This window comes from Stigmatopora argus, chromosome 7 (genome assembly GCF_051989625.1).
Source record: "Stigmatopora argus isolate UIUO_Sarg chromosome 7, RoL_Sarg_1.0, whole genome shotgun sequence".
Classification (NCBI taxonomy): domain Eukaryota; kingdom Metazoa; phylum Chordata; class Actinopteri; order Syngnathiformes; family Syngnathidae; genus Stigmatopora; species Stigmatopora argus.
Window position 1 is genome coordinate 3,674,608 of NC_135393.1, and position 27,228 is coordinate 3,701,835.

A 27,228-nucleotide genomic window follows, 5' to 3' on the forward strand; every position below is an offset into this window, starting at 1 on the left:
GTCACATTTCACGCTGACACCAAGCGAACACTGAAAGCTCTCTCGCACACACGCACACAAACGCTGTAATTTCGACAGATTGGAGTCAGGAGTGCGAGCCCGTGAGATCTCATTGCAGGTTGGTAGTGGGCCAAAAATACAAGAAAAAAATAGAGAAAAGATGGGGTGTGAGCACCAGAGCAAAAATAGCTTTCGTTAAAAAAACACGGTTATTTCTTTGTAATTTCCTGTAGGTCACTTTTTTTATTCGCCCGTGGGTGCGCTTTCATAGCTTTACTTCTGTTTAGGATGGAAACATGACCGGCGATTATGGATGACTCGGCAAACTCAAGTTTGTATCTTTGTTTCTCCATTTCGCTCACAACCACGCAGTTTAAAGGTATTCTTGGCGTGGGTGGCGAGCAACTGGATTCGCTCTTCAGTGTTTGGTTGCTGTAGGAGGAGGGGTTGCGATATCTTCTCAAGCTAGCGAAAGGCACTACGCAGGCACGCTTAATAAGTTTAATTATCTGTTAAAGTGGTGAAAGTCGTCATGAAGTCATTTTCCTACTCGGATTTGAATAAAATGCTTGCGTGTAATGAATGGAATGTTAGTAGTAAGGAGCGCATTTTGTGCACTTATCGTTAGCAAGACTCGTAACTAATGAACCACAGTGAATTGTGCCATTGGTCGTTTTTGCGTTTAAAGTTGGTAAGAGTGTACTTTAATATTTGAAAAAGAAAGCCAGTATAATTGTTAAGTCAAACTGTAGACACAATTAATTAATTCTAGATAACACCGTGCGCAACGCCGTTTACATCACCAGCCTCAGCACTGTAGAATGAAGTAATAACTAGTTTTTAACTGAGAATTGAATTGTATTACTTTTTTTAAACAGTGTCTAAACTCCTACGACCTTCCGCTGTGTGTGCAAATCAGTCGAAAAGGTGAAGAAAAAAAAGAGGAAACCGAGGAAATCCCCCCAAAGGAAATGCCAATCGCAGCCACTGGCCAGTCCACGACTCAAGAGCCCAGAGTATGCCCCCGACTGCCTTCCACCCCAGAGCCGGTCCCTAAAGGCGTTGATTTATTCGAAGAGGCGGGGGCGGCAGAGTCGGTGGAGCGAACAGAGGGAGACATTGGAGTCGGGGGTTATAGTTATAGCTTCAGCAGCATTCGGAGCTTACAACCCGCATCTACCGACATCTCTCCGCCGCAGTCCCCATCACCGTCCTCCTCTTTTCTGTACCACCCCCTCCACGGCCACCAAATGGCAATGGAGCCCCCCAGGACTCGATCACGTTCACGGTCTGGATATTACCAGCTGTATAATGGTGGGAATGGAATTACTGGAAGCGGAGTAATAGGGAGTAACCAGCAGCAGCAGCACAGTGCCGGTGGTTGTGCTCCCCTTGGGGCTCACAGCATCCAAGCAGAGAACCAGCTGCAAACCCCGGGAAGTAACACCTCTCCGGGCACCCAGAGGCTTCTTCCTGTTCCCGGAGCTCTCTGGCTCCCAACTGAAGGTAAATTGTTATGTTATGTATATCTATACCTTGATGTACAGTAACCCACCTTCTGAAATATGGTTAAAATCTCATCACATTTTCTGAACCGCTCTATACTCCCTACGGTCGCGGGGGTGCTGGAGCCTATCCCAGAGACTTCGGGCCAGAGGCGGGGGACACCCTGAATTGGTGGCCAGCCAATCGCAGGGCACAAGGAGACAAACAACCATTCATGCTCAGACTCATATCTAGGGGCAATTTAGAGTGTTTAATCAGCCTACCATGCATATCTATGGAATGTAGGCGGAAACCGGAGTACCCGGAAAAAATCCACACAGACCCTGGGAGAACATGCAAACTCCACACAGGTGGACCGACCTTTGAACCCAAGCCTCCCAGTGTGAGGCCGACGCGCTAAGCATTCACCCGCCGGGCCACCCATGTTTAAAAACATCAAACAACTTTATATATCTGACAATGATAACATGAACAAACATGAAATGCTGTTTGGTAATTTTATTTATGGAATAAAAAAATAATACATGGGCCTGTGAAAGAAAAATATTCCTCCACTTAATGAATCACAAATGAATTGCAGCTTATCACTTCTTGTTGTTTTATTTTAATTGAGTTGTTTTTTTAAACTATATATTTTTTTACATGGTAATCAAGCTTGATTCCCACCATATCTGTTTAACTATCACTTGAAAAGAACCTTTCTCACATAGTGAAGTTGTCCAAAAGATTTCAAAAATTCAACAATAAAACACCGAGAGCAAAATAATTTCAAGAAGTGAGGAAAAATACAGTAACAGACTATCAGCTAAGAAATAGTTACACCATTCTTAAAGTATACACTCCAAAAAATAATGATGAGAACCATCAAAACAAAAAACAACAAATGGAGAAAACATCCTGAAGGTTCCAGGAATTGGTGGCACTACAAAAATTAAAGGAACCCAGTACAAAGTTTAAAGTGCTGCAGGCCACCCTTGCCTCAGTTAAATGGCATCCATACCAGAGTTCCATGCCGAAAACCACTGCTGACTAAAAATAACAAAGGCTCATTTTACTTTTGGAAAAACAAATCTGTTAAAAAATATTTTGTGGACTTACTTGATTGACAATTCCTGAACTTTTAGCAGTTTTTGTGTCTGTCTTGTTTTATTTGTCATAAATGTAACATCACATTTCAGAAAATGAACATCACACCCACAGTCAAACATGGTAGCGGTAGTGTGACTGTCTGGGGATATGTTGCTTTTAAAGAACAATTTGTAACTGATAGAACAATGAACTCTGCCCTTTACCAAAGAATCCTGAAGGAGAACATTTGTCTCGTTCATGACCATAAGATAAAACACACTTTGGGGTTTGCAGGAGTACAAAGGACCAAATCAAATGATCAAGTCAAATTTGAATGGTTAAAAAACAAAGTAAAGGATTTGGAGTGATATGGTCAAAGTACTTACTTAAATCTGATTAAAATTCATAATGAACTTCACAAGGCAGCTTTCAAACAAACTATAGTCTAGTCGAATAAAAAAATGGAGAATTGTTTGTTTTTTATTTTAGTTTTTCCCCACGCATTTTCACCCATTTTATTAATCGCTACTGTACAGACCTGGGCAATATGACAATTTTCTTTATCACGATTTAAAAAAAATAAAACAAAAAAAACATCAATCGATAATTATCTCAATAACTATCACATCTTTTTTCATTCAAATTTGAAACTTCAAACTTCTGTGGATAAGTAAATAAACTACTTACCTCATCATACAATTGTGAAAGTAACTGTTATCTTACTTTATAAAAGAGAATATAAAATATGATGATTTTAAAAAGTATTTTTGTTGTTCTGTTGTGCAATCCATATAAAACAACTCCCGCCTTACACTATGAAAAGTAAAGAATAAAACCTGCAGAAATTTTGACAGGCGTCGTTTACATTGAAACCAAAAGTTCCTGTGCAATATGAAATAAATAAAATAATGAACTGAAGACATCACCCTTGGCACGCAAACTATTGTCAGGCTCACAAAAAGAAAACGTGTAAATTTACCTCACATATGGCCATTTACAATACAATAAAATAAAAGACTTGATGAATTTAACCCATTTTAACAAGTTTTAGATTTTTGCAATGTTTTCAGAACATTTACATAGAATGGGGAAACACATTGATATCAAGTGAGAAAAAATTACAGGCTGCCCTCAAATGAAGACAGTGGGTTAAGGAAATTTTCAATAAGGCTGCTTTGTGCACAGGTGTTTACAAGGCATTTTTGAGAAAGAAAGAGAAAGAAACTGCCAGGAAGAATTCACTTGGATCTTTTAGTGGGTCGGCTTGGTTTTGTCCTGCATCCCATAATCACTCGTTTTGGCGGTGTTATTGTCCTTTTGCCTTGACACTCCGTATTAGACGCTCTTTTGCTAACTATGCTAAAAACACATTTCCTTATCATCCTCTTCTTCTCCTGAATGTTGGTCTGGAACTAGTGTTCTTGTCACATTAGCGCCCTCTTTGTTAGTGGTGGTCGGGTGTTGTATTTGCTGTTTAAAATTATCGAAAGTTTTTATTATTGTTGACAAAATTATTTGATGATAATACTATCGTTTTATTGCCCAGCTCTAGTTTTAACCACATTATTTTTATTATTTTTAAAGCCCATTGTACCTGGGCCGAAAGCCGTCCACTTTGTAGTACATTTTAGACTTTTATGTGTGCCCAATGTGTGTGTGTGAAAGTATGTGCCACATCGCATTTGCACGATTTTTAATCGCTTAATATGGGGAATTTAAAATAAAATAACATAAGCAAATGTATTTACTTTTTGGGGGATTTCATAACTTGGATCTTTTTTTCATATCTCGGGTCACTCATTTGCATATAAAAAAATCGTAACCTGCAACTCTCGTACCTAGAGGCATTCGTAAGTAGAGGTATGACTGTACAGTGCTATCAGTTCCTCTAAATTCCACTTGTTCATTAGGCTAAATATTCTTTTCATATTGTGTTAAAGGCGGACCATGGCTATTTTTTAGGCATATGGAATCATTCTAAAACATATTCAAGTCTCAATTTTACTTTGAGTTTAGATGAGAAAGGTATATATTTCATAAATGACTTAATATAAACTTGTCTTTGCATCATGGCGTTCTCAAACGGCTGGAAATGGGACTGTCTCTGTAAGAAACTTGTGACCTCCCTCCATTCTTTTATGATGCACCCTACTCACTGCCTCGTTCTTACTTTTGGTTTTCAAAGTGGGTTGTCTGCGTGGCCGGATGATTCGCCTATAGACGTTTCGCCGACGGACGTTTGACAGACGGACAGGTCGCCGAATGGACGTTCCACCGAACGGTCAATCGGCCGAGCGGAGGTTTCACCGGCGCGCTCACCCCGCCCCCGGATCGTGTGTGTACAAGTTTTTCAACCTCGGCCCGCGGGCCATATACGGCCGTTACAGATAACATTCATTTAGGAATAACAAGGGCATCTACTGCCCCCTGCAATAACAAGGGCATGTACTGCTTCCCGCTGGGCATATTTCTAAATACAAGTACACGGCATATAATGACAGCAATCATGTTAAATCCATCCTAAAACAGCATTTAATGATCAAATACAAATACTGGAGCTCTTTGGACATTAGAACTGAGCCCAGGGAAGTGAATTCCTCGTTAAAATGTTGCGATGATGTCGCGATAAGGCAAAAAAACGTCTATATACGACCATTCGCCAAACGGTTCAAAATGCGTTTAATGATTAATTACAAATACTAGTATTGTATATACAAATACTAGTATTTGTATTTAATCATTAAACGCTGTTTTCGGCTGGATTTGACCGAATTTGAGAGCATTTTGAGCCGTTTGGCGAAAGGCCCTGTTCTTAAAATGGCCGACAAGCGACGACGTCTAGCTCCATTGCCTCACAACGCGCATCGGCTATCTAGTCTGTATACACAATACCTATGGGAATACCAAGCAAAAAAAAGGAAAACGACGAAGAATATGTGAATTTCCTTTGTCTTCTTTTAAATAAAATACTAGTATAAAATACCTGCCGATACGGTCATTTATTTAAAAATAGAGAAAAGATAAACTGATAAAACGCTAAACAAAAATGTGATGAAATTCACTTGTGCCTGTCATTGCTCGCTAAGGGCTTTGCCATCTTACCTAGGGCGTCGCCATCTTACCTAGAGCGCCGCCAGCTTACCTAGGGCACCGCCATCTTATCTAGGGTGCCGCCGTCTTACCTAGTTAAACGTGCTCCGGCTGGCCAGATACGAGTAGATGTGTTCGTAGCATTTATTATGTCAGCACATCCCAATAGTTGTTAAGGCTGATCAAAGATCTTGCGGTCGATCGTTAAAATATCAGCCTTGATACCTGCGTAATGTGTATCTCATGCTATTATTGAACCCAGAGACATAGTGAGCACTATACCACTACGGACATTATTCATTTCATTTGCACCAATAATTTTGAATAAAGAACTCTGTGACGACAGACGGCGGTCAAAAGAGAGTTGCTGTTGTGAGGCTCCAATGAGAAGCCAGTGAAGGAGGACGCAGGACAATTTCAAAATAATAACGGATAAAGAAAATGTATTTACGTTTTGTAACTTGGATCTTGTTTTCATGTATTCGAGCGGGCATTTCCATATTAAAGTTTTCATAACCTGAAAATTCCGTATTTAGAGCCAGCCATTCATAAGTGGAGGTACGACTGTATATTACAATTTTTCAGAAGCATAAATTCTCCCACCATCGGGCAGCCCAATGGCTAACCAGGGAATCACATATACCATGATGAAAAGCTCAAAAAGTGACATTTGCATGCAACCCCCCTTTAAAGTACATTATTTTCTGTCATCATTTTTTTTGTCGCATTTACAGTTTAGATAACTAACTTGAAAATTGGTAAATTTATTTTTTTTCATGCCAGGCTTCTCTGGTGGAAACTTGTGCCAAAACGTATAGCAGAGTTGTCCAAAGTACTGCATAATAACATCATTTTCTCAGCTGGTCATTCGATCTGTTTCTGGCAGAGCACATCTTTTCTCTGTCACATTCATCTCTTGGTAGCCTTTAGATCAAGCAACCCTTTCACTGTGCTCCTCATGCACATTTGTCTAATGGAAAGATCATTTTAATGTACTGCCTGCAGCAGCATAGGGACATATCCTTGTGCCACACTTTCAAGCTATGCTTGTTAGAGAAACATCATTTACTCAGGAGCAAGATTTCAATAGAGTTGTTCTGCGTTTCATAATCCTGATTTACAGTACATCATGTATTATTATGAAATGTTTAGTTGTGAACTGGAGTTGATAAGATAACAAAAATGTGATGTAGGAGGAGACAGGCAAAAATAGAGATTTATAATTAGGCAGCTAAGAACTAGACAGATGCTACTAACCCGCATATTGAGTTTGTGATTTGGGTGCTTAGGAAACAGGGTGATATGTGCGGATTTGCAGTTTTGCTTCTTAGTTGTTTACTTAAAATTATTTATTTTCATTCCATAAAATTTGATCTCTCTATAGCAGCTGATATTCTGTCCAATATTTAGTTATTACAATGGTGACCATCGTTTACAAAGGTAAACCATTGCAATATAGTAGCCACTGAAAGTAATGTTTGTAAAATATTCCTATATGTGGACTACTCATCCTTGTTTAGATTGTCAAATTTAATTTCGATTTTTAAAAACTAATGTTAATATTGCTATACAGTTTTTATTTTATTTTAGTGGACCCATGAATGACGAAATTCATGCATATCCAGGAATTAAAAGGAATTAAATTGTGCATGATGAGGATATTGTGTGTATTTGGCCACATAACATCTGCAGAGCTGCCAACCTCCGTCGACCCCAGTTCAGGAGTACGTACCCTTGTCCCACTTCAATTTTATGTTTTCATCAGGAGTGAATGTGATTTGCGCAAATTCCCTATAAAATGTAAAAGAAAAAAATAACATGGTAAAATTTAAATCAAACATTTATTATCATGCTCGGATGATTCACAATGCACTCGTTACCGAATTCATCCGGTTTATAGTGCAGGCAGTTGAATGAAATGCGTAAGTAAGATGGCGGAAACCGTAGCGATGGTGTGAATTTCTAAGCGTTTAAATTAGAAATTTGGTACTTTCCCGAAATGGTTGCTTCAAAAAAATATAAGTGACATTTTTTTGGAATTTCTGGAGGTTGTCAGGAGTCCTGGAGTTTCCGTTACTTGTCCGTAGTAAACTCCTGAAATTCCGGGGAAGTTGGCAGATCTGCATCTGTCAATTACCTTTTAAGAAAGTGTCTGTAAGGTGATTAATATATCACAAGAGGTGGACACAAATGATGTAATGGGATAAAACATAAAAATGTGGATGCTATGGAAAAAAGCAGATGGGGTGCATAGGAAGAGAATGGATGGCAGTTACATGAAGAAATGGTTTTCTATCAGAGAGGCAGGGTTATGAAGTGATGAGTGGGGGTCTGAGGGTAGAGTAGAGAGTGACAAATAGAAAATATTAAGGAAATGGATGGAAAAAACTGATGCACTGAGAGACTTACAGGAAATCAATAGCAGTCAAAAAGGAAAGCCGCAACCCTCATCCAACGTCTCGCTCATGTCCCTCACCTCACTTCATCCTGTTTTTTTTAATCATGTTTTTCAGCCTTGTCCTATACTCTCCCTGCTCTTTCTGAACTGCACTACTTCTTTCTCACATTTTAATAAAGTATTCCCTCAAATTTGTGGATAATGTCGACCAAACATGGCTGTTATGATCGAAAAACCATGAAGTAGGATCACCCCTATTATTACTACCATGTTTTTGTGCCTATACAAGTAAATGATCAAGAAGTGTATTTATTAACTATCACAGTTATAGGCATATGAAAAGACTGTAATGTATTAATATTAATTCATCTTCCATACCACTCATCCTTAAAAGAGGTGCAGTTACAGGCATATGAAAAGACTAATGTATTAATATTTAAATATAATCTGTAAATGAAACAAAATGTAAATCCTTTTAAAACTGTGTTCACAGTGAAAATAGTTCCTCTCTGCTTGATTAAAAAAAAAAAAAAAAAGGTTATTGGGGAGCTTTGGTCCAAATCCTGTTCGTCAGATTTGAGAGGTACTGGATCATTGATGGAAGAGCCGCCATAGGGGCAGAGGAGGAGCTTTTCGGAGCACAAGGATGGTGGTGTGGAGTTGTGACCACTGTTTCTTTTTTTATACAAATATGCTTTTGTACGGGCATGACTTTGTCAAGATGATTGCCAAATTCAATGGCTTCGACCATGTTGTCAGCAATCTCCTGGACTCGTTGTTGCAAACTGTGTGCCATATTGAAGATCTGCTGCAGATTTCTTAAAGTAAGACTATGTTCTTCATCCTCATCCTCATCGTTGTCTGCTGCCTCTTCTCCCTCACTCCCCGATGGCATTATTTCGACGAGGTCCTCATCAGTTGGGAGGGTTGAGTGCCTCTAGAAGAGTGTGTTCATCTCCTCCCCTGTCATGTGTGAGAAGCTAGGTTGGCTACCAACTGAGCCAGCTTCATGGCCTTATCTACGGCATATATCCCTCATATTCCTGGTTCATTTTTTATTCCTAGTGGTTACCACTCGCTTGATGTCCTTGGAAAATGATATTGTTGCCGTTTTCCAAATATTCACTTCTTTCTTGATATAACCCGCGGTAGAATCATTTGTGCTGTAATGCCGTGCTACATGGGCATACTTATTGCCCACCTTCAATATCTAGCAACATCCCTTTTCAGCCTGGTCCTATACTCTCATACTGTCACTAGGAGGCATTTTCAAAGGCGATTCAAAACCCAAACAAAGATGGAATACAGTCAGCGTAGTTTTCCTCCATGAGGTATGTGCATGATGCGTCTGAATTTTCCCACCTTGCCAAGGGTTCTTACTCGCGTCTCATATTATTTTACTGTATGCTCACCAAAGCCTTAGAGAAAGAAGCTCATGTGTGGTGTTTGCTATCGGTGTTGATCCGACGGGAAATGATGTCATTCAAACATTTGACACCTGTTCTCTAAAATTTGAATTGTGCTCCCAAGAGTAACTATGAGTGAATGACTGGACTGAGTCTCTGTTTCAATTAGCAGACAACGTGCAATGAGTGTATATTAATGGGGGTGAGCACAGTTTTTGATCGTTGTGATTGATAAATGGTGTTCTGCACATGCATAGACTCAATCCTGCGAATACTTTACTAGTCCTCTTGCCCCAGGTAATCCAAATGAAAATAACTATATACAGGGGTACCTCTACATACAAATATTTCAGGTTATGAAACAATTTGATATGCAAATTACTGTTCCAATATAGGAAAACAAAATCCAAGTTATGAAATCCCCCAAAGCTGCTTGACAATTTCCCTACACTCCACTGGCCTACCATCGGCTGTCTAATAACAACAACTCTCTTTCGATCACTGGAATTCTAACAGGGTTTTTGTTGTTGTTGTCGTCTTTTGAGTCTGGTTAAAGTAACTTTGTTCTTTATTTAAAATTACTGATGCAAAGCGGGCCCTTTTATCCATCCATGACTGATATTGCAAGCCAATACGGCCGTAACCCACCTAGTACCATTGCTACGATATTGAAGTATGAGGAAGTATCAATTTCCTACCAGTTGAGGTACCGCTGTAACTGGTTTCTCTTTATCTGAGCCGCTTTATCCTCGTTAGGGTCACGGGGGTGCTGGAGCCTATCCCAGCTGACTCCGGGCCAGAGGTGGTTGACACCCTGAATCGGTGGCCAGCCGGTCGCAGGGCACAAGGAGACGGACAACCATGCACACTCACACCCATACCTAGGGGCAATTTAGAGTGCCCAATCAGCCTACCATGCATGTTTTTGGAATGTGGGAGGAAACTGGAGTACCCAGATGAAACCCACGCAGGCCCGGGGAGAAAATGCAAACTCCACACAGGTGGACGTGACCTGGATTTGAACCCAGGACCCCAGAGCTGTGAGGCCGACATGCTAACCACTCGCGCCACCGGCCTGCCCTGTAATTGGTTTCCTCAATACTCTTGTTATCTTTACTCTCTTCCCCCTTTTCCATTCCTTTACCTTTTCTGCTACTGGGAGTGGTGTACAGGAGGAAAGGCTCTTTTAAAGACCAAAGAATTCAGTGGTTCAAACCTCAGTCTTTCTGCCTCTTATACTTGTCAATTTTTGATTTTCTTCTAAAGGAAACACTAAAAACACCTGCAGATGAACTGTTATTGAGTATAAAACTCTCTTTCTAGAAGCCATTTTTCTATATATTCCTATTTTAGTTCACTGTTTTTAGCCAATACAAGGGAGTCTTGTTTGGAGTGCTCTTGGGAGTGCTTACCCTTGGACTGTGTACCAATGCCACCGTTTGTGTGAGGGCATTCCCATTGAACTAAAGCCTTGCTCATAACAAAGGCAAAAACAAAAGCCAGATTAAACAAACAGAGAAGACAATAAAAATCTGAAAGGATTGTGGAAAAAACAAACAAATAAAAGTCTTAGCTATGATACAACTGGCGGTATCGTTGGAAAGCTCCACTAATCTGAGATTACTAAATTGATTTTGCATGTGTGTGCATCCGTAGTGTCTCTGATCTTGATCACGACTGTACCATTATGTGTTTTGATCATTTCTGTGCAGCACTTGTGTTCTAGTGCTCTTTCGGAGTGCTTACCCTTGAACTGTGTACCAATCCCACTGTTCATGTTGAGGGCATTCCCATCTAAAGACTCACTCATGACAAAGGCAAAAACAAAAGCCAGAATAAACAAACAGAAGACAATAAAAAGATGAAAGGATTGTTGAAAAACAAACAAGTAAAAGTCTCTGCAATGATGCAACTGGCGGTATCATCGAAAAGCTCCACTAATCTGAGATTACTACGTTGATTTTGCATGAGTGTGTGCATCTGTAGTGTCCCTGATCTTGGACACGACTGTACCATATGTGTTTTGATCATTTCTGTGCAGCACGAATGTTCTACATGCACAAACAAATTGCTCCCCCCTGTGACGTATGATTCTCATGCTGAATGAGAAAAACAAAAGGATTAAATGTTCAATTGTAGATGGCGATAAACAAAAGTAATTGGTTTAGACTATACTATCAATTTCCAAGAACGGTGTCTGAATGTTCATTTTCTTTCTTCTTTTTTTCTTCTTGTGTAAGAACTGGTTCAGTCTGTGCATATAGACTCACCTTGCGCCTATGCCATTGTACACAAATGTGTGAAATTTTGTCGTCACTACGTCATTACAGTCATACTGTGGCTTTGTCTAACACTGTTTTTTGTTTATCTTCACTTTCTGTAGGGGCTTCAGGTGGGTCTTACCATTGCCACCCTGAGCATGCATACAGGGAGAGTGACAAGGTAAGGTAGTATTTTATTTTGTGTGACTGAAAATTTATGAAATAAATTCTATTTCTTCTGTTAACTGAGAACCATGTTTGATTTAAACATGTTTAATAGAGTGAATCTTTTTTCTTTAGTTAAGCACATTGTTACCAGGATTCTCATCCCTCACACAATAAAGGTGTTTCTCATGGCTATTCTCATTCCCAGAAAATAAAACGACCCTTGTGATGGTGTAAAACTAAAATGGTTTCGGGATCTTAAACTGTTCCATTTACATTTGATCCACTACTTTCCCTCTATGATTTTTAAGTGGGATTTGCAATACAACAGGTTGTTCAAATATTTTACTCTATCAGACTCGATATTTAATGCCGGAGTTCGCCTCAGAGGACTTCTCTGGTTGTCTTTATTGTAGTGGACATAAAGTGATTTTTTTTTCCTCACTAAAATGTTCTTAATTTGCTGAATTATTGACAGATTTAGATACAAGATGGTTTATCACAAAACAATAATACCGTGAGTGACAGCCAGGCGGCTGAGTGGCCAACACGACCAGCCTTACAGCTTTGGGGTCCTGGGTTTGAATCCAGGTCGGTCCACCTGTGTGGAGTTTGCATGTTCTCTCTGGGCCTGCGTGGGTTTTCTCCGGGCACTCCGGTTTCCTCCTACATTCCAAAAACATGCATTTTAGGCTGATTGGACACTAAATTGCCTCTAGATGTGTGTGGGAATAGTTGTCCATCTCCTTGTGCCCTACGATCGGCTGGCCACCGATTCAGGGTGTCCCCCGCCTCTGGCCCGGAGTCAGCTGGGATAGGCTCCAGCACCCCCGCGACCCTAATGAGGATAAAGCGGATCAGAAAATGAGATGAGAACTTAGATTACGATACACACACACTTAAATGAGTGTAACTTTGTTGTGCTATAACCGAGGCAAAGGTGTTAATGTATTCCGCGGCGGCTTTCGAGTAGAAACTGGCTGCTCCTCCCCCATGCCTCACAACCAAGTGTACTATCCCAGTTCGTTTTTTAAAAATTATCGAACCAGCCACGACTCGCTTTGAAAGGTTCAGCTGGTGTCTTTTTCAGATGCTTGCTTTGCTTTCAAATCCAGGTAGAATCCGCTGTTTGTTTCTGCAGATTATCAACTTGGTCGTGTCAAATGCAGTTTAATTACAATGTAGTGGAGGGAGAAACGGTTTCATGCTGAGGAAGGTGTTGCAATGAGTTTGCAAAGGACGGGAAGGTGATCAAATGAGGCCAAATGCAGAGATATGATTTCACATCCAGCTGTGGGGTTTACTTGAAAACGACGAAGAGAACAGTGGCAGATGAATTAAAATTAGCTTTCATATTTAGTTAATAGAAAGAGAACAAGTGGGGGAGGCGGTCGGTATTTATGGAAGCATGCCTGTTGTTCAGTAAATCATTCTGTTCAAGCAAATGACCATATTTGTTCTGTATACTGTACACCTACAATTTTAGGTAAACAAAGTTAGCCTTCTTTAAAGATGCGTCTCCACCAAACTTTTTGGGAGCTCAGAATTTACAGCAAGGTCTCAACAGCTGCCTGCCACAGATAGTCCACGAGTACAAGTGTAGACATAGCAGGACATAGCAGGGTGTGTCTGTTCTCATGCTTCAGGATATCTTTCTGGCCTAGAGTTTGCTCTGTACTGAATGTGAACAGAGCAAAAAGAAGCAAGGGAGCATGTGTGGTCCTCGCACAGCAGAATGTGCTGTATTATCACTCCCAGTGCAGTTCAGTGTTTCCAAGCTGTGCTGGAAGGCACTGCATGTGTTCATTTTCTGTCAGCATGGTTTTTGTTTCTTCTTCTTTTTTTCTGCCAGTATCCTGGCATTTTGCTTTTAGTGCAAACATGTTTGGACCAGACGTGTGTGTTCTGGTCCAACAGAAGGGAACATAAAGCTATATTGCTGGAGGATACGTGCTAGCACAAACACAAACACGCTTTTGTTTGACTCACATGGGTGGACAGGACCATCAAACTTTAATACTAATGGGCAATATTGTGTGAGGTAGGTGGGGGAGATATGTAAAACGTCGTGTCTCCTTAAATTTTAGGCTGTAGTCGTGGACAGGACAGGCAAAGGGTGGGTGGAGAGCAAGGATAACGGGAGACTGAAAAGTATTTGAGTTTATCTAACGTTATTGTGGAGGTAGAAAGGTTAGTGTTGGCGAAATTGAGTTTGGTAGTGAATGTGGAAGCTATTATATGTATGTGGTCAGGCTTGGGATAGAAGAAGCTTGCTTAGATATAAAAATGTGCACAGTAGATGTCCATGTACTTTTGAGGTTGGGGAGATCTTGGAAAAGGGGATTTAGAGTGTTACCTCGCAAAAGAGGGGGTTATTAAGACGTACACAGGTTTTTGGGGAATGGACCCTGGTGCCTACCATTCTGGGTTAAACAAAAAGTAAGTTAAGAAATACGCCAGTTAATAATTTCAAGGTATATCGTGGTTTTAAAGTTGCTACTTCAAGACCACTAGAACTTTCGTTTTAGAGTATGACCTTCTTTTTAAGATATCAAAAACAAAAAAGTGCAGAGCACTGGCAGTGTACAGCAAAAGTGACATGATCCCCCACAATATTTCGTATCCTCAAAAAAAACCCACAGACTGCAGCTACTTGGTCAAAGTAGGTGCAATTTTTACTTTTTAAAAGTGTCTGCTAGAGGATGCCCTTCTTATGACAGTAAATTTATAAGAGCACCACCCACAAATTCAAGGTAAATTTAATTAATATATTACTGTGACGGTGCCTTGAAATTGTTTGCAACCAGCTACAAGAATTCGTGTGTCTACAATTAATGAAAAATACTCGTACAAACTTCCTACTTTGGAAGATTATATGGCAAACTAGCTAAAGGGCAAAAAAGTTTCTTCTAAAAACATACTTCTGTGATGCAAGTAAATTTTGTGAGTTTCACATTTGCATGGACGTTCTTGTTTTGTCCAGAATTTGGCTTGATTGTTGTGGGTTGGAAGTTATACTTGGTGCAGAACGCAAATAACTCAATTATAATAATAAGTACTTTTGACAGACAACAGAATTAAAGGTTTTTCTGTGGCACATGAAGGTTTTGGCATACCCAGGGAACACAAACCTTTTGGATGCTACTGTACGTAATTGCTGTTGTGAAAGTTTTTTCTCCCTTGAGGGAGTCTCCTTTATTTAGATTTTATTTGTAAGCAAATGTATATTAAAAGGGACGAGTTTGGACTCTCATGAAGGAACTGCTAGCTGTGGACCAAATATCCAGGATACAAAACCGTTTGATGTCAAACCTTGTGTTCCAAGATACGAAAAAAAAGTCCAAGTTACGAAATCAAACATCGCCGAAACCTAAATACATTTCCTCTATTTGTTATTTTATTTTGAAATTGTCAACGTAGAGATGCCTTCCCATCTCCTTACATTCCGCTGCGAGCTTAACACGTTATAGCCATTCAAGCACAGCGGAGCCGCTAGCCGGGCCCAAAAATGGCGTGCTCCAGACGGACATCAGTGGTATTATGAGTGGGACAATCCAAACAAAAGCCCTCTTTCTGGACACTTTTCTTTTCTTTCTTTGCTTTCGACCCTTCTGGGTCACGTAGTTGTTACTTGAGCTTTTCTGAGTGTCTGCCCGGTGCCAACTACACTATATTCGGGGGTGCCGATTCTCGGGGCCATCCGTCGGCCTCAATTTTTCGCCGCTCTCCGCACTAGACCCCAGCAATAGATTGGCATTCGTGAGCTGCCATTTGAGGCATCTTTTTCAGGGACCACGGCTGATCAGCTCTGGCCAGCGGCGAGTTCCTGATTTGTGTGCCTTCAACCCTTAGTTGTCACCGAGTTAAATAACTCTTTTTAGTGTGCGTAACATAATTTGACGTTTTTACTTTGTGTTTACGTGCGTGGCTATGTATTTTAACAAATATGATTCTCATGTGGAGATTGTATTTGCTTGCTTGAATGCACCATATCAGTGACGAGAAGGGGAGAAAGTGAGACTTATGGAAAATCTAGATGTTTTTCTTAGGTTTCAATGTTCTGGCATCGGCAATGGGTGACTAGAACTCAGCGATAAAACAATAACGATAATTATAGTGAAATAATTTTGTGAACAATAATAATAAAAATTTTGATTACAAATTTGATAACACTAAGGACTTGTACTAAAACTTCCATTTACCTGTTTTTTATTTTTATCGAGCGGAGAGGAACTATTTTCACTGAGTACAGTATTGAAAGTAGTTACATTTTTAAATATATACATTATATTTAGATATTAATCCATTACACTCTTTTGACATGCTTATTGCTGTAATATTTAATAAATATACACTTTTTGAATGGTGTACAGTGGTACCTCAACATACGAGCATAATCCGTTCCGAGACTGAGATCGTATGACGATGTTCTCGTAACTCGAGCGGACGTTTCCCATTGAAATGAATGGAAAAAAATTTAATTCGTTCCAGCCCTCTGAAAAAACACCAAAAACAGGATATTGGATTGGAAAAATGTTTTATTTCTTCTAATTCCCCATCTATTCACAAAGTAACACATAACTAGTGGTTTAATAGAAATAAAGTGTTTAATCTAACTAAAATTGGGCGGATTTCGCCGAGGGGAGAGGGGCACAAAAGGGGCGGGGGCCTTCGTTTTTTTTTTCCACACAACACACTCGTAAACGGAACAAACAGTCCACCCTCACGTTCGCTATTGATGGGCTGTTTGCTGTCGTACTATTCCCTTCAAAATATTCCGAAAATGATGCACACAAATGTCCTCACAATCGGATAACGCACGACCACTTGCCAACAAGCAGCAGTCTTTTATCAGCGATTGCTCCGCTGCTCATGGGAGCCTCGGGGGCGCTGGCTAGCGGCTCCTTTTAGCTTGTAGCATCTGTGGTGGCATCCCCTCGAACGGCGCCTATGATAGAGTTGCTACCGTGGTTGCTATTGCGGGGAGTTGCGAGCCAGTGCCCCTGATGTTCTTATGAGCAGCCAACGAGCAGCAGTCTTTTATCAGCGATCGCTCCGCTGCTCATGGGAGCTTCGGGGGCGCTGGCTAGCGGCTCCTTTTAGCTTGTAGCATCTGTGGTCGCATCCCCTCGAACGGCGCCTATGATAGAGTTGCTACAGTGGTTGCTATTGCGGGGAGTTGCGAGCCAGTGCCCCTGATGTTCTTATGAGCAGCCAACGAGCAGCAGTCTTTTATCAGCGATCGCTCCGCTGCTCATGGGAGCTTCGGGGGCGCTGGCTAGCGGCTCCTTTTAGCTTGTAGCATCTGTGTTCGCATCCCCTCGAACGGCGCCTATGATAGAGTTGCTACCGGGGATGCTGTTGCGAGCCAGTGCCCCTGATGTTCTTATGAGCAGCCAACGAGAAGTAATATAATACTCCTCGTATTAGATAAAAAATAACAGGAAATGCAGCAGCTGAGCTTACCCACGTATTGATTGTGGGTAAAGTTTTATTCTGAGTGCCATTGCCTGTCGGCGTTGTGTTCACGAGTATACTTCATTACCCAGAAATCCCTCTTTTCCCCGCGCATGCGCGTTGTGCATTTCCTGGTCTGAATAACTCATCCGGTGCTTGTAAATATTGTTATACACGAAAGATATGCAAAAAAAATGCCATGGCCACCTGGCTTGGTCGCATCACGAAATTTTGACCGCATCACGGGCGAATTATTCGATCGAAATTTCCCTCGTAAGACGAGCATTTTGTATGACGAGCGGTCGTATGACGAGGTACCACTGTACTTTTTTTTTTGCTTATACAGAAAAAAGTATTGTGGTAGTTATAATGGGGGTGATCCTACTTCGCGGTTTTTCATTTATCGCGGCCATGTCTGGTCTACATTAACCGCAATATTAGAGGGATTTCTGTATATAGTGGAAATTGTATCGTAATTTACAATTAGAGTGGTTAGTTTTGCTACTCTGTGCAGCCTTGCACATGGACTGCAAGATGACTAAGTGCTGACACATGCACGTTCCCTTACAGTAAGAGATGTGACTCACACGTGATTGGAGAGCACTGACTAAACATTTGTGTATTTCAACCCGGATGACTACTCAGCGTGTGTCTTTGAGTCAGATTTGTTTCATACTGTCTTTTTTCGACTCTTTCTTAAAGTAGAGGCAACCGGTAGTGGGTGTGGATGAATGACTCCCTTATGGGCCTGTGAGAGCTTGTCTTGCCCCTTTCCTCATTTCCTCACTTTGAGAGGAAGTGACTTTGAGCCCTGAGGGCCTCTAACCACCATGTTGTAATGTGCTACTACTCTCACACACCAACAGAGGTTTGCACATACAGGAAATGCCCTAAGTAACAACGATGCTTCCGTATCTTAAGAAATTATACGGATTGTTGGTTTCATGTATGGAAGAACACAGTGAAAAAAGTTTTGATTTGTTTCAGCAATATAAGTCTCTAATGGCAGGGCCTTTCTCTCACCCTTCACTTCCTTCCCCACTCTCCTTTACTTTTGTACCCCTCCTTCTACAGAGTGAGGAAAGCCCCAGTCCAAAGCGCCAGCGCCTGTCCGGTCATGCTGTCTTGGAGCAGCTAACTTCTTCCGCCCCACCGCCATCCACCCCTTCACCCCCCATTCGCCCTTGGGAGTTGGGGCCTCCAAGCAGGCGATCGTCCCACCACCACCACACACACTACCATCAAGAAAGATCGCTCACACCCGCTCGCCATAGACGCAGGTACACACCTTACAAATTAAAGGGTTTTAGTTTAAATGTGCATTTACCATTCCTCTTGTACTTTTATGAATACAATTTTCATTAATTCATTCATTTTCTGAACTGCTTATCCTCACAAGGGTTGTGGGTGGTGCTGGAGCCTATCCCAGCCAACTAACAACCTGTTTTGGTGGCCAGGCAATCGCGGGGCACAAGGAAACGAATAGCCATTCACGCTCTCACTCATACCAGGAACAGGAACAGGCTGAATAAGCTGGTCAGGAGGGCCAGCTCTGTTCTGGGCTGTCCTTTGGACTCTGTGGAGGAAGTGGGAGAGCGGAGGATGCTGACCAGGATGATGTCCATCATGGACAGCACCTCCCACCCCCTGCATGAGTCTGTGGAGTCTATCCGAAGCTCTTTCAGCAATAGACTGCTGCACCCTCATTGCAGGAAGGAGCGCTTCCGCAGATCCTTCTTCCCATCAGCTGTCAGGCTCTTTAACAAAAAAAATGGCTGTGTGTTAAGACCTACCGTATGCATGCATATATGTATGTACATATGTGCTTATATGTATGTGTATGTATACGTGTATGTATGTATGTGTATATGTATATATATATATATATATATATATATATATATATATATATATATATATATATTTCAGCAACACGCTTATTTATTTATATATTTATTCATGTATTTATTTATTAACTCACTTATTACCTATCTATTTAGGTCAAAAATGCGTTTCCTATTTCTGCATCCTCACCCCCTTGCTACTGTGACAACAACATTTCCCGAATACGGGATGAATAAAAGTTATCCAATCCAATACCTAGGGGTAATTTAGAGTATTCAACCAGCCTAACACACGTTTTGTGGATGTGGGAGAAAATCCAAACTTCACACAGTGAGGACCCACCTGGGATGGAACCCTCAAGGGTTGTGAGGCCGACTTGCTAACCATTCGTCTACCAGCCTGCCATTTTTTTTAATGATCAATTCAAAATTTGAATCGTTTGTTAAAGAACGAAGGAAAGAAACAAAACAAAACATGAATTTATTGGAATAATGTATTACCCATTGTCGTCTCTTGTCGTCACCAAAAGAAGTTTCACAAATGCACGGCTTCACCTTGGCAAGTGCCACTCATTTAATTTTTACAATTAAGTCTGTTCATTGTCTAAAATACTCAAAAGGCATTGTTTGCGAGGAATTTGTAAACTTGCTTTGTGTGCGCATGCGTGTGCGTCTTACCTCTGCTGAAGCTCTGAGCTTGACTTGCAAAACCTTGGTGTTTAGAAACATTGTTCAAGATACTGGACTATATGAGCTGTAACTCTTAGCCCTTGATCTCCCTTGCAGCCCCCCACTTAGGCGTCAGCGTGGCCGTCTGACCAGAACTGCGCGCCACTTGCCTCCTCCTCATCATCCCACTACTCAGGGCCCCACACACCACCCATTACCATCGGATCGCCAGGATGAAAACTTTCCCCGCAATCCACATTCGTCGACGCACCAGACGTACACAACACACACTTACAGTCAACCCTCCACACATGGAAGTGGGGGTTCAGAGGATCCCCGAGCTTTTCATCCCCCCACATTGTCGCCCCGTCTACTGCACCAAGCTGCGCATCATCACCACCACCATCGCCTTCTCCCTCAGCCACAACAGCACCATTCAGCATCCCAACAAGGGTCAATGGTCATTGACTTACATGAACAGGTATGCTTCAAAACTGTTTTCTTTTTTTTTAATCTGTTGTGTGTTTTACAATTTATATTGCTCATTTTCAGCTTCAGCAGGGCAGCAGCGTACCAGTCTCTTACACTGTGAACCCAGTCGCGCCTCATGGTCTTTCAGCACCGCTGTGTAACGGGCAGCACCTTCCCCCTAACTGTTCGCAACAAGTTCCAGCCTGCAGTGTGGTGTTCAGCACTGGACAACACTTCCACCCGGTGAGAGGACAGTTCTATGTGGGTGAATGCATTGCACAACTCAGCCGGAACTGTGGCCCTTACAAACTTCCATGGGAAAATTATATCTCGTTTAATGATGCCTCCTTGTGCCAAGAAGTGGTATATCAGGGTCAAACATTGAAACTTTTCTTTTTTTTGTTTCCCATTTTCAGATGCTACAAGCATGTTCAATGCAACATTTGCCAGTGCCCTATGCCTTTCCTTCTCTGCTGTCAGGCGATCCTCAGTTCCTTCTATCCACTTCGCCCCATCTTGGTCATCACGCGCCGCACCTTCACCCACACAACCAGTTCTTGCCATTCCACACACAGCAGCCACGATCGGTAATGCATGTTCTTTGTTCTCACATTTGTGATTCATTGGTAAACAATTGTCTGATAAATATCCATCATGTGGGTTTTTTGTCCCCCAGCCTTTACAGCGAATTGAAAATGATGTTGAACTTCTTGGAGATCAGCTTTCAGTTGGTGGAGCCTTTGGCTATGGCCATCACTACCATCATCACCACCAGCCCCCCTCCACTCTTCCGCCCTCCACACCCCTCCAGTTTCTTTCACACCATGATCCGCTTTCACAAGACCTTTTCACAATGGTGAGTACATTTATCTAGCACTTTCATTTTGACATAAAATATGACTTTGGTAATGTTTGTGCTTAACAAATTTTCTGGCTCCTTTCTTCAACAGCCCTATCCCCACTTCATTCCACGACGATTCACCAGCCGGCGCTACTCGGCTCGTTCCCAGCAGGCTGTGCCTCCTTCTAGCTACCACCCGAGCTTCCTGCCCTACTTTCTGTAAGTATTTTTAAGCTCCACTTGAACGAAAAGACGTGAGGGAAACTTTAAACTTTTCCTTTTCCTTTTCTCATAACAGATCCATGCTCCCTGTCCCACCAAATGTAGCTCCAGCAATCAGTCTGGAGCTTGACGTCGATGACGGAGAGGTGGAGAACTATGAGGTAGTTTGTGTTTTAATACAATTGTTTCCAATATCCTCTTGCTGTTGCACCTGCAATTATAAAGATTTTGTCATGAAAGTCTGTTCTAACTGTTGTGAAACCACCAGGCCTTGCTGAACCTCGCAGAGCGTCTCGGAGAGGCCAAGCCCCGTGGCCTAACTAAGGCAGATATAGAACAGCTTCCATCGTACAGGTTCAACCCAAATAACCACCAGTCTGAGCAAACAATGTGAGTGTTCAAAAGTCAGGCTCTTGTCTTGAAGTGGTGCTGTGAAATTGTGCTGAACTTGTGCCAAATATTTTGGAGAAAAACAAATGCTGAAAATATTGAATGCATTACCTGCCATAAACAGCAATAGATGGCCCATCCATTTGAACTGGAACTGTTGTGTACTTTCTGTAAATGTACATTTTCTTGCTTTTTGTGCTTGAAGTTAAAAATGTTTTCAATCAATTAATCATTATTCAATGTCTTAGGTGTGTGGTCTGCATGTGTGACTTTGAGTCCCGCCAGCTCTTAAGGGTTCTTCCTTGCAATCATGAGTTCCATGCCAAATGTGTAGACAAATGGCTAAAGGTGAGTAGATTTTTCCTGTGTTGTACCAGCTTGTTTGTCAAGTCATAATAATAGACACGAGACACAGACAATTAGAGCAATACAAATGATATTGAACATGTTGTGCTTAATTTATAACTGGTCTAACATTCAAGGCACTGGGCAAACTGTCTTTGTGCATGATCTATTTTTCAGGGACCCAACCTCCCGCGATATCCCTTGATTTTTCCAGACCACAACAAAACTCAGCAGTTAGTTACTACCGTATTTACTCGCATATAAGCCACCTCCGCGTATAACCCGCACCCCTAAAATTGCCCTCTGGGTGCAATAATAGCATACACATTACGCAAGTATCGAGGTTTACATTTTAAGTATCGACCGCAAGACCTTCGATTAGACCTAACTATTGTGATGTGCTGACATGGGAAACGCTATGGTCAGAGCACGTTTAACTACGGTAAGATGGCGGCGCTCCGAGCGAGCAATAGCAGACACAAGTACCGTATTTTCACGACTATAAGGCGCACATAAAAGCCTAAAATTTTCTCCAAAATAGACAGGGTGCCGTATAATCCAGTGCGCTTTATATATGGACCAATACTAAAATTGTTATCACGATAAAATAAAATAAATCAGTCGATAGGACAACTACCCCAAGCAGCCCCAGACTCTACTATTTCTCGTAGATAAAGTACTGCGCAGTGACTGCTGGGATATAGAGTTCTTAATACACCCAGTTAGTTCTTCAATACACTTAGTATGACGGCGAGCACACTAATTTGGTCCTCGCCGTCATTTCGGCTGTATTTACAAAAGAAATCCTGCTGCTAGATGTTGGCTTCAACGGAGCATTCAAAGGTAGACTGCGAACTATATATATATTATATATAATAACTCGCAGCTTGCCGTCATTCCCGGAGGCTTGAGAACTACAAACGCGGGACCCGGCGTTTTGGAAGATTCATTTGGGCAATTGTTTAATTCGGACACAGAAAATGAGGACTTTGATGGATTTGTGGGTGATGATGACGTGAGTAAGTTGTAAAATGTCTAAATAAAGTACGACCAAACTCAGTTTTGCTTCCGTTGCCTTTTTAAAAACGTGTTTTTAGCGTGTGGGTGTAGCGTGCAAGAACTATATTTTCCAGCAGTCACTGCGCACCGGAACCTGGAACTAGGCTACTTCCGGTAGCTAGCGCTATTGCGTTTCGATGTTCATCCATATATAATATATATGCGTATAAAAAAACGGTGCGTGCTTTGTGTGTTTAAAATACAGAAATAGCACTCGTTACTGACACTGCGGCTAAAAATACGATGCGCCGAATAGTCGTGAAAATACGGTAAGTGTACTCACGTCTGGCCAGTCTGAGCACGTTTAACTACGGTAAGATGGCCGTGCCCCGAGCGAGCAGTGACGGGAACGTGAGTTTTTTCACGTTTTATGCAAGATACGGTTTATTTTTTCCTTGAATTATATTCATAGACATCAAAATACATTTTGTTTAGCGTTTTATCTGTTTATCTTTTCTTTATTTTGAAATGTCTTGCGTCATGATGTCATGGCACATAGCGCCATTTTCTCGTACCGTCATCGTCGTCAATTTGCAGTTTCGTGCATGTCGTGTTTTATGCGCATATAAGCCATACCCTCGATTCAGTCATCATTTTTTGTTCGACAAAAGCGGCTTATATACGAGTAAATACGGTATGTGCAGATACTCACACTTTTTCAGTGTGCAAGATACTAAAGAAATGATCAGGTCAAAAAGATTTACTCATACATTTATTTACTCTTAAACTCATGTTTATGAAGGTTACATAATTACGTATCTAATGTTGCTTTAGTATTTACGTGCGTATGTGTTAATACATCGGCACAAGAGAGATAGTGTTGGGTGCTGGAGCCTATCCCAGCTAACGACGGGCACCAGGCTGGAGACACCCTGAATCAGTGGCCAGCCAATCGCAGTGCACAAGGAGACGGACAACCATACAAGCTCACACTCAGACCTAGGGGCAATTTGGAATGTTCAACCAGCTACCCTGCATGTTTTTGAGATATGGGAGGAAAGATGCAAACTCCATACAATTAGGATCAACCTCTGATCAAACCTTCAACCCCAGAACTGTGAGGCCGACGTGCTAACCACTTGGCCGCCAAATGCAAAAGCAATACTCTGATAATAAGCTAATATTGGCAGTTTTTCTTAATTACTTGGTGCCCCAATTCACTGCAGGTGTGTTGCTCGCCCCTTCACCTTAGTCAGCTGCTGGGAAGACACCGAGTCATAGCAGACAACAGAGTGTGATAAAACTACTCATTTCACTAGCTCATTTCATCTTTTTCTGACTAGATGCTTACACACCCTCATTACTTGATTTTGTGTTGTCTCCAGGCTAATCGCACTTGCCCTATCTGTCGAGCTGATGCGTCTGAGGTCCAACGAGATTCTGAGTGACAGACTCTTGATTTCAATTTGGATGTCCCAAGCATCTGCAGAACTTCTCTCGAGTCATAAATGGGACCAGTATTCTTTCGCTGCACATCCAAAAGAACTCTTAGCGGGACATCCTTCTGAATATTGCTTCAAAGTAGGAATAATAAGGCCCTCACACTGCCCTGCCCTATGTGCACTCTTCACTAAAAATGGCCTTTGAAACGCGCACAGCACAGAAATAGCATTTGTTGAAAACAAGCTTCTGTATGCCTGTTACAACAAACTTTTCAGGAGGAATTTCGGTCCAAAGATTTAGATTTTTTCTGATGAATTGTTTGTTTTTCACACGTTACTATGTATTTCCACCTTGAGTATCACAGACTGTCCTCTTGATTCATTGCGATTTGCATAATCAGTTCGTTCAAGTGTTTTTCAGCATTCCTTTGTGCGAGATCAGACTGTTTGGGTGGAAAATATATATTTTACACTGTGATTTGACTCTAAACAAATGGTCTTTGTAAACAGTTATCCACAGTATAGTCTCTTCAACATCCAACCAATGCGCGATATCATACCTGTCAACTTTTTATACGTTTTTTGATCATTTCAAATTGTGTACAACTTTTGTAGGGGATTTTTATTTTTTTTTAAGTATGTTTTTTTTGTAAAACCGATCTTTTTTTTTTTTTTACCCATTTCGGCTCTAATCCGGATCATCTCGGTCACTGGTAGCAGACGAAAACATCATCGTCGACTGCTAATATTTTCATGCTGTAAGCATGATATGCGCACGCGCATTCCCCTTTCATATGTCCGCCTTTTCACTGTATAAATAGAGCGTGTTAGCAAGCAATGTACACAGACAGTCAAGCTGTCAGCATCATACAGCAACATTTACAGAATCTTGAATTTAGTGCACACAAAAGGTGCACCGATTGGGCACCCCATCCACTTTAGGAAAAATGTTAAGAATTTTAAGTGCACCGTTTGTGAGTAAATATGTGCCGCATTGCATTTGTACGGTTTATTATCGCTTAGTAAGGGGAGTTGCAATCATTAATAAGGGGAGCAGATGGCCGAGGTTGACAGGTTCGTGACATGCTTTCTGTGAGGCTTATGCCATAATGCATGGGTAGGGAACCAATAGCTCGGGAGCCATTGGTGGCTCTTTTGATGCCTGGATATGGCTCTCCACTAACCTGTGAGGTAAAATATGGAAACCGCTAGTGACAGAGCTCACCAATAGGAGCGTCACGTCGGCACTGACGCTGACACTACCTCTAGGGCCGCTCCAATATTTTTTTTTTCATTAGACTCTTCTGGATGCATACTCTCATTGACACTCAAGGATTAGCAACAGTGTAACAATATTGTCAAAAGAATTCAGAGACTTGTTTGTACTTAAGAAGTGGTAAAATTACAACAACAACAAAATCAAAAATTTTCATATATTTTTACTTTTAAATTCTGAGTATGGTTCTCAATTAATAAAATTTGAAAATAGGAATTGTTTATGGCTCTCTCTGTCAAAAGGGTTCCCAACCCCTGCCATAATGTAGCTTATATTCATCTCGGACACAGGCAAGGCTTTCTTATGTAATTTACGAATATCATTTTGGGCATTTATCCCGGTACAGCAATCAAACGTGCTTTACAAAAAACACTAACAGTGAAGTCTGTTCCGTTTGGTTAGGAAAAAAATATAATTAGGACCACCTATGTCATCACACTGTTGTTTTAAAGCTAATTTGGGGTTCCCAGAACATAGGTTTGTTTTATATTTATCTTTTGAACATGATCCACTTTTTTATCATTAATGTTAAATCCAGAGATAATGAGATCTTTTCTTTATTTTATTGGCTCAAAGGTCAAGGGGGACAGTGTGTCTTTGATTTGTTTTCTGTTGGTTGATATTGTAGCAATTACCTCAGTCCCAATATTTATGGATTTCCAGATATAGTAAAACTATATGGGTTAGTGCATTTTGCTTACTTTTTCCATATAAGTTGTTTTATTTTACTAAGAAACACTATTAATAATAGTGTCATGTAGTTACATTATGTATAATAAGTATCTGTAACCAAAATCGTGTGAAGGTCTGTAATGTTTTTTTAACAAATGTTTGTACATTTTGTATGAGAGTTATTACTACTAGTTATACTTTATAAAGTAGTGCAATTGTGTCCTTAATCCTCTACCCCGCCTTTTGTATTAAAAACTTTTGATAATAAATGTATAACATGACATTATCTTCTGAAATTGTGATTATTTGGCTACCATTTCTAAATCTGATGTGCGGTTCATTTAAAATGGGAGAGTGTTCTTTTATTGACCAATGACAGCTATCAAATCGCTGCTAAATAAAACTTCCCTTTTTATATCTTCTCGTACACCGCAATTGATTCAATCAAGCGCGGGTCGTTTTCGTGAACGTAAATATATGACGAAAGAAGTCGAAAATGGCGGAGACCCAACCAAAGCTGGTCTACGGAAGAGTTGATCAGCCTAAATTATTTGTTTGCAAGGTTTTGTGACAGAAACCAAGTCGAATTCAAAATCAAATAAAAATCAAAACAAATAACCACTGTAAGGATTTATTGATTATTTGTTGAAAAAGACGGAGACCAAAACAAAGATGATCTACGGCAGGGGTGGCCAACCCGCGGCTC

The 27,228-nt window shown here is 41.1% G+C and overlaps 1 protein-coding gene across 3 annotated transcripts; it reads left to right on the plus strand.

The window, feature by feature from the left end:
• On the plus strand, positions 1–26,808 carry rnf38 (ring finger protein 38). Of its 3 annotated transcripts, none has more exons than XM_077605437.1 (14): positions 51–118; positions 288–379; positions 879–1,506; positions 11,852–11,910; positions 18,426–18,631; positions 19,982–20,345; positions 20,417–20,578; positions 20,752–20,922; positions 21,012–21,191; positions 21,286–21,395; positions 21,475–21,559; positions 21,667–21,788; positions 22,037–22,136; positions 24,518–26,808. In XM_077605437.1, the coding sequence occupies exons 2-14, from the start codon at positions 314–316 to the stop codon at positions 24,578–24,580; spliced, it is 2,316 nt and encodes a 771-aa protein (XP_077461563.1). In that variant the 5' UTR covers positions 51–118; positions 288–313; the 3' UTR covers positions 24,581–26,808. The 3 variants fall into 3 exon arrangements, with proteins under 3 accessions (XP_077461565.1, XP_077461563.1, XP_077461564.1); XM_077605438.1 differs by having other exon boundaries at positions 288–331; XM_077605439.1 differs by lacking the exon at positions 288–379 and having other exon boundaries at positions 1–118.
• The last annotated feature ends 420 nt before the right edge of the window (positions 26,809–27,228 follow it).